Consider the following 18,683-nt stretch of genomic DNA (forward strand, 5'->3'; position numbering starts at 1 on the left):
TGACTCCTTTCCATATATAATCTATAATCGGAATGGCTCGACACCTTCCTAGTCTCCTCTTTAAAATCATGAAGAAAACATTCTGTCTGTTCCACTGTTACCGGGAGTTGAAATCTAGTTGCAGCTCGCTGCATAAGATTATGGAAGTCACCTACATCTTCAGGTGGTGAGTCTGAAGGTTGTGGAGTTGTTGGAGACGGCATAGGAATAACATAAGTATGAAAACAAGTTACTTACCTGTAACTTTGGTTCCCCAGTATTGCTAACTTTCATAGATTCCCATGCTTTTGTATCATTCCCCGTCGTGGGAGTCTCGGTAACTAAAATAACTTAGCAGTAGGTACAAAAGAGAAAGAAAAAGGCCTAGGCCTCATTCCCTTTTGTAGCATCAGAGCCTCAGATTTTCGTAGCCGTTGTGTAACAGTCACCATATCTGCTGAAGGCTGAGCTTTCCTCGGGGAGGTGGGTGGGCGCATGGGAATCTATGAAAGTTACCAATACTGGGGAACCAAAGTTACAGGTAAGTAACTTGTTTTCTTGCCCCAGAATTGGAACTTTCATAGATTCCCATGCTTTTGTATCAGAGTAGCAAGCAGTTTGCAATAAATAAAAAAAAACACATTTTTTGGCATAACATACATTGCAATAGCCACGACATGACGATACAAAATGTGCAAATAACGGAAGGTGGGATAGAAAGGAAAGCTCACCAATTAGTGGAAGAGGTTCCTCAGGACCACCTGGCCCACGGCCGTATCTTCTTGTTGTAAGGATTCCAAGCAATGCTTAGTAAAGGTGTGGACGCTGCTCCAAGTTGCAACCCTGCAGATGTCCTTGATCTGCACCCCTGTGAAGAAGGCTGTTGTGCCGGTCAGTGGTTTACCCGCTGCAGTATGGCAATGTAGAATGGCACTGGTAATCCATCTTGCAATACCCTGCTTTGATAGAGGGAGACCTTTGCCAGGCCCACCAAAAGCAATGAACAATTGGGAGGATTTACAAAATCCTTTGGTGCGATCCAAATAAAATTTTAAACACAGTTGTACATCCAGAGAGTAGTGACCTCTCCGCTGGTGTAGCAGGGTGAGAAAGAAAGCTTTAAGAATAACCGGCTCATTCAAATGGAAGTCCGAGGGTACTTTGGGTTAGTTCTCAAGATAACTGTGTTCCTTTTGAATTGGAGAAACGGCTCTTGGATTGTGAGAGCCTGCAACTCCCCAATACGTCTTGCCGATGTGAGGGCAAGAAGGAGAGCCAATTTCCATGAAAGGAACTTCATGTCTGATCGATGTATCGGTTCAAATGGGCCCTTCATGAGTGGAGTGGGGGCCAGATTCAAGTGCCATGTAGGAGGCGGAGGCCTCACTGGGGAGTAGACACGAAATAATCCTTTGAGAAATTGCTTAACTATCCTGGAGGATTAAAGCAAAGGTCCAGACACAGAACTTCTGTACCTCGAGATTGCTGCCAAATGAACTTTTATAGATGAATCGGCCAGTCCCAACTTAGCTAAGGACAAAAGATAAGGTAGAAGCTGATTAGGTTTTGAAGAAAAAAGGATCGATTTTCTCTTTCCTGCACCAGATGCAAAATCTCTTCCATTTGAGGCGGTAAGTCTTGTTCGTGGAAGGAGCTCTAGCCTTGGAGAGAACTTTTTATTTCGTTAGAGATGGGGAGATTCATAAATTATCTCTGTTCAGGAGCCATGCTGTCAGGTGCAATGACCCTGGTTCCAGATGCCAAATCTGCCCTTAGGACATTGTGAGAAGGTCTGGAATGGTTCTCAAGGGAAGAGGCGGAGCCAGCGACAACAGATGGAGCTCCGTGTACCAAAACGGTCTTGGCCAAGCAGGGGCTATCAAGATCTTTGATCTTTCTTATAAGCCTCGGGATCAGTGGAATGGGGGGGGGGGGGGGGGGAGGGGAGGGAGGCATAGACAAATGTCCCTGACCAGGCTATCGAAAGTGCATTCCCCAATGATCCTCGGTGGTGAAGCCTGCTTGCATAAGACCGGCATTTCCTGTTGGTCGGCGTGGCAAAGAGATCTATTGCAGGTTTGCCCCACAGTTGGAAGACATCGTCTAGAACCCGCTGGTTTAGTTCCCACTCGTGACTGACCGAGGATAACCTGCTCAGTCTGTCGGCATTCTCGTTGAGAACTCCCAGCAGGTGCTCTGCCTGCAACGACATCTCGTGAAGGATTGCCCATTCCCAGATCTCCTGAGCTTCCTGAGGCAACGGGAGAAACCTGGTTCCTCCTGCCTTATTCACGTAATGCTTGGCCGTGGCGTGGTCCGTCCGGATGAGAACCTTTGAACTTCTTAGGCGAGGAAGAAAAGCTTGAAGAGCCAGTTTGATTGCTCTTAGCTCCAAGAGATTGATATGGAGCAGACGGTCTTGAGGAGACCAATGTCCACTGACATGCAGGTCTTGCATCACTGCTCCCCAACCGTCCAACGACACATCCGTTGTCGCCACCTGAGGAGATGGATCGTTTACGAAGGATAGACCTTGGGACAAGTTTCTTGCTGTGTCCACCACAAGGCCGCTCTTTTCATCGTCGGGGTGATGGTCACCTTGTCGTCGAATGACCCATGAATCTGTTTCCATTGAATGTCCAGTTGATCCTAAAGAGGAGGCATGCTCAATCTGCAGTGTGGAATTAGAGGAATGCATGACGAAATTACCCCCAGAAGAGATTTGTAGCGGCGTACTGAAAGACACCTTTTTTGTAAGTCTACCGCCATAGTCTGCAGTTTCTCCTGCCTCTCCAAGGTTGGGAAAGCTTTTGAGAGTTTCGGGTTCAGGATGGCCCCCAGGAAGCGTGATGTCCTGGACGGGATCAGAGATGGCTTTTCCTCGTTTAATGTGAGTCCTAGATTTTGAAACAGATTTGTAAATGCCTGGACCGCCGGTCTCGCTGCCTCCCTGGACGGAGCGTTCAGCAACAAGTCCTCCAGGTAAGGGAAGACTTGAAAATGATTCCTGCGTAGAAATGCCGCCACTGGCGCCAGCACCTTTGTGAAGATCCTCGGGGCTGAGCGAAGACTAAAATGGTAAAACCTTGTACTGAAAGTGGCTCTTGGCTACTGTAAATCATAGAAACCTTCTGTGTGCTGGGTGAATTGGTACATGAAAATACGCATCTTCGAGATCGAGCATGGCCATGAAATCCCCCGGATTGACAAGCTGTAAAATGTCTTCAAGAGAGACCATCTGGAAAGACAGGGAGATGAGATAGGTGTTGAGCTCCCTGAGATCTAAAATGGGGCGCCATTTCTCTAGCGTCTTCCTTACTAGGAACAACCTGGAATAGAATCGCTCTCCTCTTTGGTCGGAGGGAACCGGCTCTATAGCACCCTTCAGGAGCACTTGATGAACTTCGAGCTGCAGAAGACGCAGATGTTGAGGTTCTGTGGTTTTCTGGACCGGACTCCATTTTGTTTGCGTTGTTCGTGATGCCATTTTGTGTTGCCCTCACGTAGGCCGAGGAGGTAAATGAACGAACAAAGTTGCATGGGCTTCGTTTGTCATGTACGCATTAACTAGGCCTTTCAGACTTGCGAGTGAACTGCAAGATGCTGACCTACTCACCTGAAACTGACCCTTTTACGAAGCCAATTTCTCTAGCTGATCGTTGTCTGAAATTGCCAATCAATGTTCAGGATATCGTTAACTTAGTTTCTTGCACATATCTTATCCTAACCAGCATCTGAATTGTTTCTTTCCTTACGACTTTTCATTACATGGGTAGTGCTTTCAATAATGGTTTGTCCGGCTTGTGGTAATCGAATTTGGGACAGTCCTAATAATTAACTTGTGGGTTGGTACGATGTAAAGTGAGCTTTTTGGAATGTAATAATGTGTGGGAAAATGTATTTCATTCGTCAGAATTTGTCGCAGTGGGTGCGCATTCGTAATGAAGCAAATTTTGGATAAAAGGCTCTTGCTCTACGAAAGTTGAGCAGTCTCCTGAGTTGTACACAGTGTTGTATTGCTTGGTTTACTGTTACTAGCTGCAGCTAATAAATTTGATCTCTGACGCCACCTAGAAGTGTTCCGTGTCTCTGTATACCAAGACAGGGGAATCCGAAGACTTTGGGCGTGTCCCTGGCGCCGTTGGGTTCTGAAAAACCCAGTTCTTCAGTTTGGATGGAATGGCAGTAGGGGGCTTGGATGGTGGGATTTGAGTGAATTCCAAAGTATAGCCCTTTCGAATGATGTTTAGCACCAAACGGTCTGATGTTGGACCAATTCTGAAGGTATTGGGACACCCTGTCTCCTAATGATGATCTTGCGGAGGGGGGCACAGTAGGAAGAGCCAGGAGGCCGCTATTGTCTCTTGGACGTATCACGTCCTTGGCAAGCTTGTTTTCCTCTGTTATTAGGTCTTGAGTAATTCAAGGACTGGCCCTTCCTTTGGTGATAAGGCTGACGGTATTGTTGCGAACCTGAGCCATAGGAGGAGTACCTTGGTTGTTGAAGATCCTCTGTAGTTGGTGCTTTTGCCTCTGGACCCTCTAAAAGGAGCCTTACGGTACTGAAGCGTACCCAAAGACCTAGCGGTCTCAGTATCCTTTTTAATATCCTGGAGTGTGTCGTCAATCAATTTACCGAATAATGCTTCTCCATCAAAAGGGAGATCCAGGATTTTATTTTGGATCTCGGGTCTAAACCAAATCGCCTTAAGATATCCTTGGCGACGAAGGACTGCAGCCCCAGCCAAAGAACTAAACGCCGTCATGGCAATAGCCATGGCACAGTCAATGACCTCCATTGAGGTTTTCTCCCCTTCTTGTAAAACTTTTTTAGCTTCCGTCTTCGACTCCGGAGGAAGCTGATCCAAGGACGGGGACACATCACATCATAGCTTGTGGTTGTATCTGCCCAATATTGCTAGGGCATTTGCTACTGGCACCAGAAGACTCGCCATTGAAGAGAACCTCTTCCAGGCGTTGTCCAATCGCCTTCCCTCCTTATCTGGAGGAGGAGTTAAAGTAGCAGAGGGGATGCGGGATTTCCTTTGCGACGCTTGAGAAATTACAGAGTCCGGTCTTGGGTGTCCTGTCACAGAAGCTGGACCATCCTCAGGCGTTTTGTATTTTTTGTCTAGACACGGTAGTACACGGACCACAGTCGCTGGATCTTTCATCACCTTAAGGCCTTCATCCCACAGATGTTGAACAATTGGTATGGATCTTGTTGTCTTCTTATAAGGTTCCTTAAAATCATAAGAAACACTCGGTGGCCATAGAAGGCATAGATAATTTGAATCTGCCAGCCGCTCTTTCCATTAGCTGATGAAACCCCCCCTAAATCCGCTGGCGGGGAATCCACCGGATCTGGAGATGGTGGGTCTGCGATGATATATTCAATCCATTCAGAAGTTTGATCAGCTCAGTCATCCAAATCTTGATCCTCATCCAAGGAATCATCATGGGTGTCTACTGGTCTGGAAGGCTTTTATGGAACAGATGTCTGTGGCTGAGGTGACACCTGGGTTGGCAATTCAGGAACAGCCATTGAGGAAGGTACAGGGGCAGGCATTGCTTGCGCAACTGGAACAGGAGCAGGTTCTGCAGATCTAGATTTATAATACTGCAGCATCTTCTGAAGGTCCTGTAAGAAAGATGATTGTACCGAAACCATCTCTTGACTGGAATATTGCTGTGGTTGGGCAGAATGATGGTAAACACATTCCTGGTCATACCCTCCTTCAGAATCTGTCTCCTGGCATTTAACCAGAAGTTGAGAGGGACTGTCTGCGTAGCCATATGAGTCCTGGTAGTCATCCTCTGACTCATCTTCATCCAATCGCAGAGTAGGTGGCAGGGGAGTAACCCTTCTAGGAGATGTCATGTCCGGTGTGATTCTGGTCATAGAAATAGTAATCCTCTTTTCTGATAAAATAGTCGACTGTCCGGTCGCCGATGAAACTGAAAATGCTGCCGTCGGTTTAGTTGACGGAATATGCTTCGTCGACGCAAGAACACTCGACGACGAGATGGGCGTCGTCTATGGCGTCGACGAGACTGTCGACACCCCAGTCGTCGACGACGAACACTTAGTCCTCGCCGTCGACATCCTCGTCGACGTAGTCGTGGACTCCCTCGTCAACGTTGATGTCGCTGTCATCGACTACTCCATTCTCCTCGACGATCCCGTCGACGTAGATTGTCCCGCCGACGAGGTCGAAGGAACCAGTTTCAGCTTAGGCTTCAATTTCTTCGTCGACTGAGTCTCCGTCGACAACGCCTTCATCGTCAACGACTTGGAACTTCTGTCAGATTTTCCAGAAGTTTAAGAGGGCTTATTGAAGGCTGGATCAGTCTTCAAACCCACAGAAGGCGCAGATGGTCCCACCCTCTCCTCTTCACCATGGTGAGGAGATTCGCCTGGACCTTGGATCTCAGACTCTCTGGGGTCTTTCTTGAGGCCTTCGAGTGATGCTCCACAGAAGGGGAACCCCTACCCCTCTAAACTGACCTTGTCGAAGACGCAGATGCAGAGTCCTCACTGTCACTGGAGACAGTGTCCTTCCTGGACTTTAATTTCTGGAGCCATGTAAGAAGTCTACCCTCACGGTCCCGGAGGGTCTTTGCTGAAAAGGTGCGGCATATCTTGCAGTCCGTAGCCTTGTGATCAGGATAGAGGCAGTAGATGCAGTCTTTGTGCTTATCCTCAATAAATAATCTTTTCTTGCCACAGGTGGAACATGGCTTGAAAAGGGCCTTCTTTTCCTTGTCAGGCACCCTGGAGGAACAGCTAACAATTAGAAGAGAAAAAACCTGAAGAAAAACTCTGATGAGTAGAGATTGAGCAGAGCTCAAAGGAGACTCCCTAAGCACAACGTGCGGTAGAAAATCTAAGGCTCTGAGGTTCCTTCAGGAGGGTTCTATGGGGTGAGGCTCTTCTGATTGTGCAAAAGAGACCAAACTAGGCATCAGCCAAAGAGGTGGATATGCTACAAAAGGGAATGAGGCCTAGACCTTTTTCTCTCTTTTATACCTACTGCTATGTTATTTTTGTTACAGAGACTCCCATTCAGACGACGGGGAATGATACAAAAGCATGGGAATCTATGAAAGTTCCAATACTGGGGCAAACCACTGATCCAACGGAGGGTTATCTGGTAACTCGCCCTCCTATACTTCTTCATCCGAAGAAGTATCCGGGGTGTGCGTAGGCACATCAGGTTGAGGTAGTTCCATTACCGGAGACCTAGGTGGTGGAATCTCAGGTTGAGGAACCGGAACCGCAGGTTGGGGTGCAGGTAAAACCTGCTGTGGCGGAAAACATTGCTTATAGTCTGCCAGCATGGCCTGTAAATCTTGTATTAGACCCGGTGGCAGATGGCTGGATTCCGAAGGACGAGATCGCCTTTGGTATTCTGTCTGATGAGGCACTACAATGTCGTCCTGATAATAATGTTCTGAATAGTCTTCATCCTCCTCATCATCCTGGCACTTAATGTTCAATTCTGAAGGATGGTGCGCTATCCCAAAAGCTCCCTCATTGTCATCATCCTCAAAATGATCTTCCTCCTCGACAACGGAGCTAAAGTCGACAGAATCGACGTCTACGGGACTACCGTCTACGAAATAGTCGAAGGACTCGATGTCGACGGAACCACCGTCGACGGACTCGACATCGAGTGACTTTGCTTCTTCGTTGGCGAGACGCTCGTCGACTGTACCGTAGATGACTTCGTCGACGAGGGTTTCGATGGTGTCTTCGTCGACAAGTGCTTCTTCAATGACGGGACTGTCGACAATGGTTCTAGTTGCCACAATGGAGCTCTAGTAGACAGGATAGGAGAGGTGATGGCTGCGGTGGAAATCATAGCCGTAGACGAAGGAGCAGAAGATTAAATGGTAGTCACAGGTGAGGAGACAGACGAGGTCTTACACAGTTTTCTTTGTAGATTCCTTGAGAGAGGGGGCTTCAGGGAGAGAAGATAAAGATCTCTTTGAAGAGCCCGAAGTGGAGTGGGAGGTTTTAACATGCTTTCTCCCCTCACTTGGATAATCCTCCTGCGATCTAGCTCTCTTACTTGATGTCTAAGCTCTGTCATCATCTGTCCAAGAGGATTTGAGCCATAAGAGGACTCTGGCCTCCCTATCCCTCAAGGTCTTGGAAGGGAAGGTGCGGCAGATCTTATAATTTTTTGCCTCATGTTTAGGATTAAGGCAATAAATGCAGTCCTTCGGTAGGTCATCAACATGGACCCTTTTCTTTAGACATGTTCTGCAAGGTTCAAATAAAGCCTTTGTCAGACATCCTGAATTAGAGAAGAAACTGAGTAGAGACTCAGGGAGACTCCCTTCCACACGACGTGCGGTGAAAATCTGAGGAGAATTGGCTCTGCAGAAAGGGTTCTAGAGGGTGCTGTGAGCGTATTGGTTGGAACAAAGACTTTGGTCTTTTTAGCATAATGAGGTAGATAGGCTACTACAATCTAGGCCTCAGGCCTTTCTCATAGGGCCTACTACTGTAATTTACTTTTGGCACTGCTTTTTTATATACCGTGGGACTCTCGCCTCGGCGACGGGGAATGATTCAGGCATGTGAATCGATGAAAGATACTCCAATACTGGATAGCCATACATGCCATACTCTACTTCTACAACATTGAGTCAAATTAAAGTTGCATCTCCGTGACGTTTCTTGTAAATTTACAACAAAAAAGGAGTATGAAATAAATTAGTGTAGCTATGGTTCACTTGCCACAGAAAGCGTAACCTGTCAAGCCACACAATCTCACTCAACCACTATAGTTCAATTACAAAAACAAAAAGAGAATCAAATTAACCAACCGCCGATAATGAAAATTTAAATACATCATGCATGGTTATTAGTCAACTAAAAGTCTGAGAGGCAACAACTAAAATGTAACTATACAACACTAATTAACTCAGGCATGTAACAGAAATCAAAAATACTGACCCATGGAAGAGAATGATATGCTTCCTTAGGAGTCGGAGGTGGGGGTGCCGGAGTCGTAACAACAACTGCTTCCATATTTCCTGGTTTTCTTTTATCGTGAGATTTTTTTGATTCATCTGTAGGAGTAACTGACTTTTCTTCAAGTGAAGTTGAGGACACTGGCTTCTTAGCAGTGCCATCTGTGCCAGACTTCTTGGACAATGTGCTGCTACTGCTTTGCTTCTGGCTACTGCTAGAAGGCAGCCTCTTTGATGAAGCGCGGTCAGAACTAGTTGAAGATTTTCTAGGAGAAGTGCAGTCATTGCTAGGATATCTGGCAGCAAATCCAGGTCTTCTTGCAGAAGTGCTTTCGGAACCAGGCTTCCTCAAGCCTGTAGATTCAGGTTTAGTCTGTATTCTTTTAGCAGCTGTAGAAGATTTTCCATTTCGATGTTTACCTAATTCAGTTTTCGAACCAGATCTAAAAGTATCTGAAGATTTTTTTTCTGAAAGAAACATATTTCAATTAGTGTGGATGACCTAACATGGATTAACATATTTGAATTTACACAAGTGTTCATTTTAAGGTTTTGGTTGGTGTCATTTACAATATTACTAAAGGAATGGCCTAGGTGCACCCAAAGGAATAGAGAAGTTGCTTACGGAATGGCAGACTGCCTGCCCATCACAAACAGAATATAGATTACGGAGCTTCATACTGCCACTTCAATATATACTGCAGTCACCATCAAAAATAAGGAACTTTACATACACATTCCTGAGCAAACGCCCATTTATAAGATATGTAGCTATTCCCAAGCATCCATCCATCTCAAGCGACGTAGAGACAAAATTGCCTGCACAAGAGTCTGGGATGAGGAAGTTTAGTTCTGGTGCAATGGTACTTTCCATGGCATGTTGGGTCAGCCAAATGTTAAATCTGATGAGAACTTAGTCTATAGTCCTGAGCCATCGATTCCTGCTTATTCTGTTTGGAACTCAGTTATCACTTCAATACAGCAGGAATGGTTTGAGAAGGAAGGATGTATGCAGCTCCTCAGCATACATTTTATGCCCCCATATATTGGACAGCTTTGCCTTCGAGCAATTTCTGAATCTGTAATTTGTAAGCGTTCCCACTGGTTGGCAGCCGAACAAGAGTTATGCAAATACAATTGTATAACTTGTATTAAAAACCATACAACAGTAATTGAAAGAAAAAAAAAAAAAAAAAAAAGAATACTTCAGAGCGGTTACCTGGAGTTCTACTTGTCTTCCTTGATGTACGTTCACCACTTAAAGTCTTTCGGTACCTTGGACTTATTCTTGAAATGCGTCGTGGGCTTCTTGAACGTCTTGGACTGCGACGAACAGCACGCCTTGGACTTCGACTTAGACTTCTCGGACGAGTGAATTTATCAGGGCTCCTGGATCGAAGAAGTCTGTGGCTGGAGCCTGAAGATCTAGGATGCCTAGGGCTGGAACTGCCAGATCCAGAACGTCCCCTTGGCGACCGATCTTTGTCTGTTTCATTTCTGTCAACGTAAAATTGAGACTATTTACACAACCAAGTTATTTCCTTTTTCCTTGAAATTTTAAAGTCTGAAGTGCAATAAATGTAGCAACGCCTTGCATGTTAAGGGATTAGCTTAAAAAAAATGGACTTGATCTTGAAGGCACTACGACCTACGTATCAAATAAACTATAAGTTTGAACTTGAACCTTAAAGTCTGTATCAACAAATCCTGTGAAAAGTCAGAAGACTTTCCTTAGAATCAGTCAGTGAAAGGGTTCTAAAATCATTACCAAATATCAAGTCTATCAAGTCCATCATTCCTTATTAATAAAGAATTTACAAATGAAGAAAGTTCAGTACTGTAACCAATCTTTACAAGAGTTGATACCTAAGCAAAATCACCCCGATATCAAACTGCATGATTCTCTTGTACATGGCAGAGATTGTCTGGGTTAAATTTAGGAATCCATACGACAGTAAAATGGTCCATCATTTTATCATTAGAAAAGACAGCCTTTTGTAAACCAGCATTTGCAATGCAATATTTCTCGCATTTACGCCAGTTTGACCTATTGGCATTGTAAATGACAATGCCTTTTATTTGTGTTTTGGTTTTAAAACCCATAAATCAAAGGCATTGTCATCTACAATGCCAATAGGTCAAACTCGCGTAAATGCGAGACCTATTGCACTGCAAAGGCTTGTTAAGTCTCAGAAGCAAGAAAATACATTTCAGCCTTTAACTTGCAAGATAAAAGAACACGTTAGCAGCAGGCAGACTGCAACCCAATGAGCTATCTTACTCCGATATATAAAATTAGACTACTTCCTCAAGCTGTCCTATATCTAGTAGAAAGTCAGTGATTGCTGTTATTTCTGTGCTTAGGTAAAAAACGCAGGTCTGCTTTTGAGCTACAGCGAGAACCCAAATGTGAATTAAAAAAAAGCAAAAAAGATACGGGTGAAGAACACAGGATATGAACCAACTCTGACCCATGCCGCTTTACGCAGCACAGCCTCTCTCAAGGTTTAACATTCTTCGTTAAACGTGATACGCATTAGCAACACTGCGGGAACGGAAAGGGTGGAGCTCGGCTCATTCTGGACATATCCGGTAATGTCTGCTTCCCTCCATGACTTGGCCTCTCAGCCCCAGACAGGGTGTGGAGTCGCCCATCATGCTGCAGTGGTAAAAGGTTAAATTAAGTGTGGAGGGGGTGAGGGTCATGAAATCACCCCATGCTGGCAAAGGAGAATCACCCAACGACCCGAGCCCCACTGGGCCGCGTCTGATAAGGGGTGATTGATTGCAACGGTTTCACAGGCTGACCATCAGGTATCGGACACTGAGCCGTGCCACAATGGGCCACAACTGCACAAGGCAACTATTGGAAGACCAGCTGTTCCAAACCAGTCAGACTCACGGGATCAGCGCTGCAGCTGCCCAACGAGTGGGTCTCTCGCTCCCCTCGTGACCGGGGCTTCACAGACAGAGCTTGAAAAGCAGAAGCGCTGCGCTCAGCTCTGCGCGTAACATGTCGGAACCAAACAAGTGCAGCCGCAAAAGTGAAAGCGGCCCGGGAGGCAAATCGCATGGCAAGTTAATCAAAAAAACAAGTGCTGTCCCCCCAAAAAACAGATATGGTGCAGCCAGCGTTGGCTAACCAAAGGGAGAGGGAGCAGACGGGAAAAGAGTGAAAGCGCGCCATTCACGCGTTGTCCTGAAAACGCTGTGAGCCGTGCACATCGCCTGTCCAGGCACCTGCTCATCTCCTGTCCCCCTTCCAAAGCTAAATCGACAACAATGGATCTTGCCAAAGCGAGCAGAGAAAGTGTTGCGTCACTAGGGGAGACCAAAAAGTAGCCAGCAGAAATGTTCTCTCCAAAAAGCAATTTGTCGCACAGCTTTTGTTTGCAAAAAGCACCTCAGTCGATCACACGATTTCTGGAACACAGCCCTCTGGAAAGTAGATCACAGTGGAGTTGGCTGGTTTTCAGGCACACAGACGTTTGACCAAAACCAAGCATTGCATACCACTAGAGCACAATACCAACCATTGAGTATGTCTGAGTGGGAGGGGTGTGGGGGGGGGGGGGGTGTTAAGCCTGCTTTGCATACAACACAACAAAGTGGATCTTGCACAAAGACAATGATCCACAATACCAGTAAAGTTGCAACCGAGTAACTGAAAAGGGAAATAATGATTTTGGAAGGGCCAAGTCAACTTCCAGTTCTCAATCGATTGAGACGCTGCAGCGTCTAATGAGAGCAGTGATTAATCAAACGTCCTAAAACAATACCAGGACCAAGTAGTTTTGTAAGGAGGAGTTGGCCAGAATTCCACCTAATTGAAGACACTTCGACAAACCATTTAATTCAAGTTAATGCTGCTAGAGGGAATTATTCATAGGATAGAGTTATGTACTTTTAGGTCATTTAGAGGACTATATCAAAGTAGGTTATGTCTCCAATATGTAAAAACATGGACTCTTAATTGGATGCATTTTTATACCACTGTATAGTACCATATACAGCCACGGCCCTGTAACCATCCTTAATAGTAAGTTTGAAATAAGTGTGCCTAGGACTCATGGAAAAAGGGGGAAAAAAGTACTTAAAATGCCAATTCTATGTCAGGACCGGAGGCTTCAGATTATGCTTTTTCCCTTCTTCGCTGTTTATTAACAAACCAATCAGCAGCCAAAAAAGCATCAATATAAGCCTTATACCTCAGAACAAAGGATAAAGGCTATCACAACTTAGAAAAATTCCGAATAAACTACAAGTCCAATGGTCATCCGCAGAACAGCCTGCAATATTGTCCTTTGTTAGTGTCCATGACATCTAGATAGGACGTCCCTCCGATGACCACTTCCTCTTTCTTCGCTGCGTCGCAGCCAGTTAAGTGTTTTTTGTTGCTCTCCACACTGGGTTTCTACTTTGTGGGGTGTTTTAAATGATTAGAGTATTTGATTGCTTGTACGCTTGTTAAGGGGTTCTTGTTTTGCCTTTCAGAGTCCCTTTAGGTCGCGGGAGCATTCGCTGCTCTTCACGCGACTTTCCCCGTGTTTCGCGGCCGCCTCCGGCCGCTAGGGGGCGCCTGTGCGTCTCGTTCGCCTCAGCGCGGCTTTCTCGTCAGGGAGACCGCGCTGAGGTGAACGTTTCGTCGGAGCCACCCGCTGCCTCACCATGACTCTCAGCTCGTCTGAGTCTGTACTACCCCAGGTTTCAGCCTTACATACGCCCCGCCGAGGGTCTGTACAGCGGCTTTGCCGCGTTCCCGCCTACGGGCGTTTTTGATTTGGGCACCTTGTTTTTCCTGCATTATAATTTAAGCAGCGCGCAGGGAGGCAGCACTGACCCGGTCCTATTGAGGGTCAGCACGCGGTGGGTTGGGTGCCCCCCCTTTAAAATCTCGGTACCACTGGGCCCAAAAACTACGGCAGAGTACCTCTGTCCCACATATTTTAAACAGGCTACTACCTGTTGTCCTGCTCCTGTGCCTTTCCCCCTCTCACCTTATGTAGGAAGGTAGATCCCTGACTATGGTTGCCCCCAACTTTTTGCCTGGTGTTTTGCTGGTTTTCTGACTTAGTTGACCTGAGGCCCTGCTATTCAGGACCTCAGGCCCACTGCTCTCTCTGTAAAATGGATTCCATGTACCTTAGGTACATATCTAAATTGGATACTGAGCCACCTTATCAGTCCCTGTACAGTGTACCTTAGGTACCCAGGGCATAGGTGTACCCAGGGCCTACCAGGGGCTGCAGCATGTATTATGCCACCCCTGGCTGGCCATCCAAATCTGACACAACTGGCTGCACGACAGCTGGGGCAAGGTGGTGTACTCACCCTTTGCTGTAGATATAGTATACCTATATCTAACCCTAAAATGGACACAGATCTCCTATCAGTCACTCCTATGGCAGGCCTTAACAATCCTGAAGGCAGAGTGCTTGGAATCGTGTGAGATGGTGCTCTGGCATGAGCTGAGCCTGTCTGCGGCTTTCGGGATCCATCCCTTAGCCGTTTCCATGATATCGCATACCATATACTCTTAAGTGCATTATAATCCTCGCGGTTATGTGCCAACTCTGGTATCGCTTTATCAAAACATGTCGAGTAAGGTGTCATACGAATTGGAATACTAACCCCTCGCCAATTCTGGCGACGGGGTTAGCATTCCACCCTTCTAGAGGGACACGACATGTATGTAACCCCTAACCCCGGTTAAAGTCAGACAGAGCCTTAGCATCCACAAAATGGATGCTGCCACCGAGACACAAGTCTGCCCTCCTGCTGCTGGGAGTCCTCCCAGAGCAGGAGATAAGGACAAAGGGTTTCCTGCCAGGGGCGGTGCCAGCACCGTCCCAGACAGGGTTTTGTGTATTGTAGGTAGGCAGGGCTTTAGAGGAAGGTGACTGCACGTGGCACCCCGGTGCTCACTGTGCATAGGCTGGCTGGAACCAGTTCCAGGGTCACTCCAGACCCTGTGCTGGGGAAAAGCCCGCCAAGGAAGTGGGTGTAACCACCCCCCTCCTAGTCCCACCCATAGGGCAGGACTTAGTCGCGTGCCAGCCCCTTTTTACAGGATAAAGGTAGGAACTGGCCCCCTTCCAAATCAGATCATCTTTGAATCCTGAAACTACTTTCCACGAAAGGAACTCAAGACTTCTTCCTAAGATTTCTCCCTTGTGACTAAGGAGTAGTCACCCTGCATCCGCAGGCACCATCTAAGAACACTGCGGTCTGCTGCAAGTCCTTCCTCCGGAATCAGACTGCCCAGCTCGACGAGAACCGGCTTCCCTGGCACCTCTGACCTCTACCCACCTCTACAGCCCAGCTGAGAACCGTGGGTGCGACGAGACCTCAAGGGACCGGCCATCTGCAAGACTGCACGACTTCTTTCCAGCAAGCCCGCCGAGTGAATTCCTGGTGAGTGCTTTGGGGTCCGAGAAGCCCCCACCCTGAGCAGCTCCAGCACCGAAGAGCAGCCCCCCAGCATCTCCACGATCTGCGTGGGGCCCTTCTGCTTTTTACTGCTCACCGCGTTGTTTGGCTACTAGCCCGCTGGCTTGTGGCCTTCCTGACGACGCCCGACGACATTTCTGCTGCTGGTCTGGTTGCTCCAGACTGGCCCTTGCTTCCCTCCATCGGAGAAGTACCCTGGACCCTCCTGGGCCACCCAAGACGCCATTTTAGGTCCACCGCGTGGGCCTTGCATTTGCCAAGACTTGTTGCCCAATCCTGGGTCCAGCGACGTCGACAGCAAGAACCTTCGTGGGACAGCTCGCACCTCCATCCTGGTCGCCGACAACGCCTCCTGGTCCGAGAGACTGCAGAGCCCAGCAGCGCCCACTCACCTGACTGCGGTGACTTCGCCCGGTGCCATCCTGGTGCCCACTTAATCACTGGCTAGTGATTCAAGAACTTGGTCCCCTCTGCTTTCAGGTTTCCTTCTTCCTTGATCCAGGCTTGGATCCATCGAACTTTTCTTCACTGGTCGCCTGCCAGCAACTTCTTCCTTCCAGGCTCCTGGTCCGGCAACGAGATCCCCGACGTCTTTTCAGACCTATGCAGCTGCAGCCCCTGGGCTAGGTAACTTCGGCACTTCGGTGTCCCAGCATAGCCTCACTATCCTAGGGTCAGGATCCACTGTCGTTTTCTTCCTACCAGGTCGGGTTCGCCCGTGAACACTAACTTTGCCTTTACTAGCCTCCATAGACTTTGTCCCGCATCCCGCGTGAGAGTGCACACTCTGCACCCGAGTCCCCTAGGTCTCCTAGTAGTAATCTAACGATTCCCTAGTCCAGTCCTAGCGATTCCAAAGCCTATTAGAACTGTTACTTACCTGCTAGTAATTCGCATTCCACTTTTAAAGTATATGGTTTTTCGTGCCCCTCGGGCATTTGTGTATAACGTGCTAACTTAAGTATTTTCGTAAGAGTTTTGTTGTGTGCCTAGCACCCTGTCCTCATAAAGAGTACAGGGTTGTTGTGATTCTAATAAATACACTGTTTATTTTCATAACACTTGTGTGGTGTCCTTTCACTGGGTGTTCAAGGGGTAATGTGATGGTAAAACAGCTGGCTTAACACGCCCTCTAGAGTCTTAGCCTTAGACTGCTCGTATCCATGCTACTAGGATAGCTGGTCTATAAGGTTGACTTACAACCAATCAATAAGGGTTGTTTGGACTGATATATAGTGATCACTAGAATAGTGAGCACTGCACATCAGGCCAACTTCTCACACCTTATCTTTATGGGGTGCTTGGGTTGCGCTTTACAGGGAGATGGACCAAGACGAATATTACGAGGAGGAGGAATCTCATCAGTATTTAAATGATGAGGAGTTTTATACAGCGGTGGATAGCTCCATTTACCGCTGCGTGCAGGAGATTGTAGGTCCTATGGAGGATCGGCTCTCTGCACGCATTATTCAGGAGTGCGAGAGGGTCACTCAGGCACAGTTGGGGGCCTCTAGTTCTACGCCCCTGGGGGAGGGTCCCCCCCCCAGCCCCTAAGAAGAAGTGTAAGGAAGGGGTTGCTGGTGCGTTGCAGGGTGTAGACAGGGACGCCTTCGAGCGCCTGCGTGACACATTTTTAGCTAAGGCGACCGCGACTACCCCTGCACCTCCATCAGCCCCGAGCCCTTCGGGGTCCTTCGGGACAGCGCCCTCGTCCCCTGGAGGGTTTTCCCCGGCAGACACTGACGATGAGGATGGGTCAGTGCGTTCCTGGCGGCCCTCGGGCTCGACCACTGATCTACCCCAGGATAGTTCGGGCATGCTGGACCCGGATGAAATAATGCATCCGCGGTCGGCTGCCTGGACACCGGGGGAGAAAGTGGCGAAGTTCGTCGCGGGGCGCCTACGCAAGCCCCTGACGCAAGGAGCTGTCTGCGCGGGGAGTGTCCTAGGCCTACATTGGAGGGCAAAGTGGCTTACCCCTGAACTAGACCCTAAAATGGCCACTTTTTTAGCGAAATTCGTTAAAGCTACTCGCAAGGGAATTGATGGCTCCTGGAGCTCCTGTCAGGACAAGCTTTTGGATGCCATAGGTCCTATAACTAAGATCCTGGACATGGCGGAGGAAGCAAAAGTCTCAGGTGCGGCCATTTCCCCAGATGTCCTGTCCAACTGGGTACAGAGCGTGGTGGTTTTCCTGGGGAACGCCAATTGTGCCCTTTCCACCGAGCGCCGGAGGTCCCTCCTCATTAAGCTTGACCCGAAACTGGGAGACTTGGCATCCTCGGGGGCGGTAGCCCAAGGGGGCCTCTTCGGGGACCCTTTTATCAAAGAATTAGGGAAGTTTGTCTCTACTTTCACGTCCCTGGATAGGGCACAGTCAAGTATAAAGAGAGTTTTCCAGCAACGTTTCTCTAGGGGGGGCCGGTCGCGGTGGGGGCCGCGCGACCGGCCGTGGTGGTCAGCAACCTGCCAACAGGAATCAAGGCTCCAGAAGAGGGCAATTTAATGCCTCAGCAAACTACAATACCTTCTACCCAACCAGAGGACAGCGCTTCCGAGGGCGCGGTGGTTTCAAGAATGCCGGTGGAAACAATCCAAACGGTGAGTGTTATTTCGGCAGACAGTGTCAGCATTGAGGTTAGCCCTGTTCCCAGAGGCATGGGCAAGAATAACATCGGACGCTTGGGTCTTACAGACTGTCAGAGGCTTTCACATAGAGTTTTACGATCGACCATACTGTAGGAGAGTAGGGTCTGCAATCCTATTATCACCCCAGATTTTTGCTTTTTGCTTCACTGGTTTACGACTTTCCCTGGCTGTGGGCCTGCTAATCAGACCCACAGCCTAGCTGTTCTCTCTATTCCAAATTGTACCCAGGTACTGAATTGGCACTGGGCCCTCTTGTGTCCCTGTAACCAGGGCAGAGGTGTACCCAGAAGTCTCCCTGGGGCTGCAGCATGTATTATGCCACCCCTGGGTTGACTAACTAAACCAGACACAACTGGCTGCTTGACAGCTGGGGCAAGGTGGTGTACACACCCTTTGCTTTAGATATAGTATTCCTATATCTAACCCTAAAATGGACACATATATTCCTATCAGTCACTCCTATGGCAGGCCTTAACAATCCTGAAGGCAGAGTGCTTGAAATAATGTGAAATGGTGCTCTGGCATGAGCTGAGCCCGTTTGCAGCTTGCAGAACCAAGTCCTAATAGCTGTTCCATGATATCGCATACCATATACTCTTAAGTGCATTATAATCCTCGCG

The 18,683-nt window shown here is 47.8% G+C and overlaps 1 protein-coding gene across 2 annotated transcripts in view; it reads right to left on the bottom strand.

The window, feature by feature from the left end:
- Positions 1-18,683, bottom strand: part of ZNF638 (zinc finger protein 638) — a 985,826-nt gene that overhangs the window by 882,143 nt on the left and 85,000 nt on the right. For both annotated transcript variants that reach the window (XM_078674499.1, XM_078674497.1), the window contains 2 exons: positions 10,184-10,461; positions 8,948-9,432 (listed from right to left, as the gene is read on the bottom strand). In XM_078674499.1, the coding sequence (XP_078530625.1) occupies positions 8,948-9,432; positions 10,184-10,461 (763 nt within the window). The remainder of the gene's footprint in view (positions 1-8,947; positions 9,433-10,183; positions 10,462-18,683) is intronic.

Source organism: Lissotriton helveticus, chromosome 2_1 (assembly GCF_964261635.1).
Source record: "Lissotriton helveticus chromosome 2_1, aLisHel1.1, whole genome shotgun sequence".
NCBI classification, from domain to species: Eukaryota; Metazoa; Chordata; class Amphibia; order Caudata; family Salamandridae; genus Lissotriton; species Lissotriton helveticus.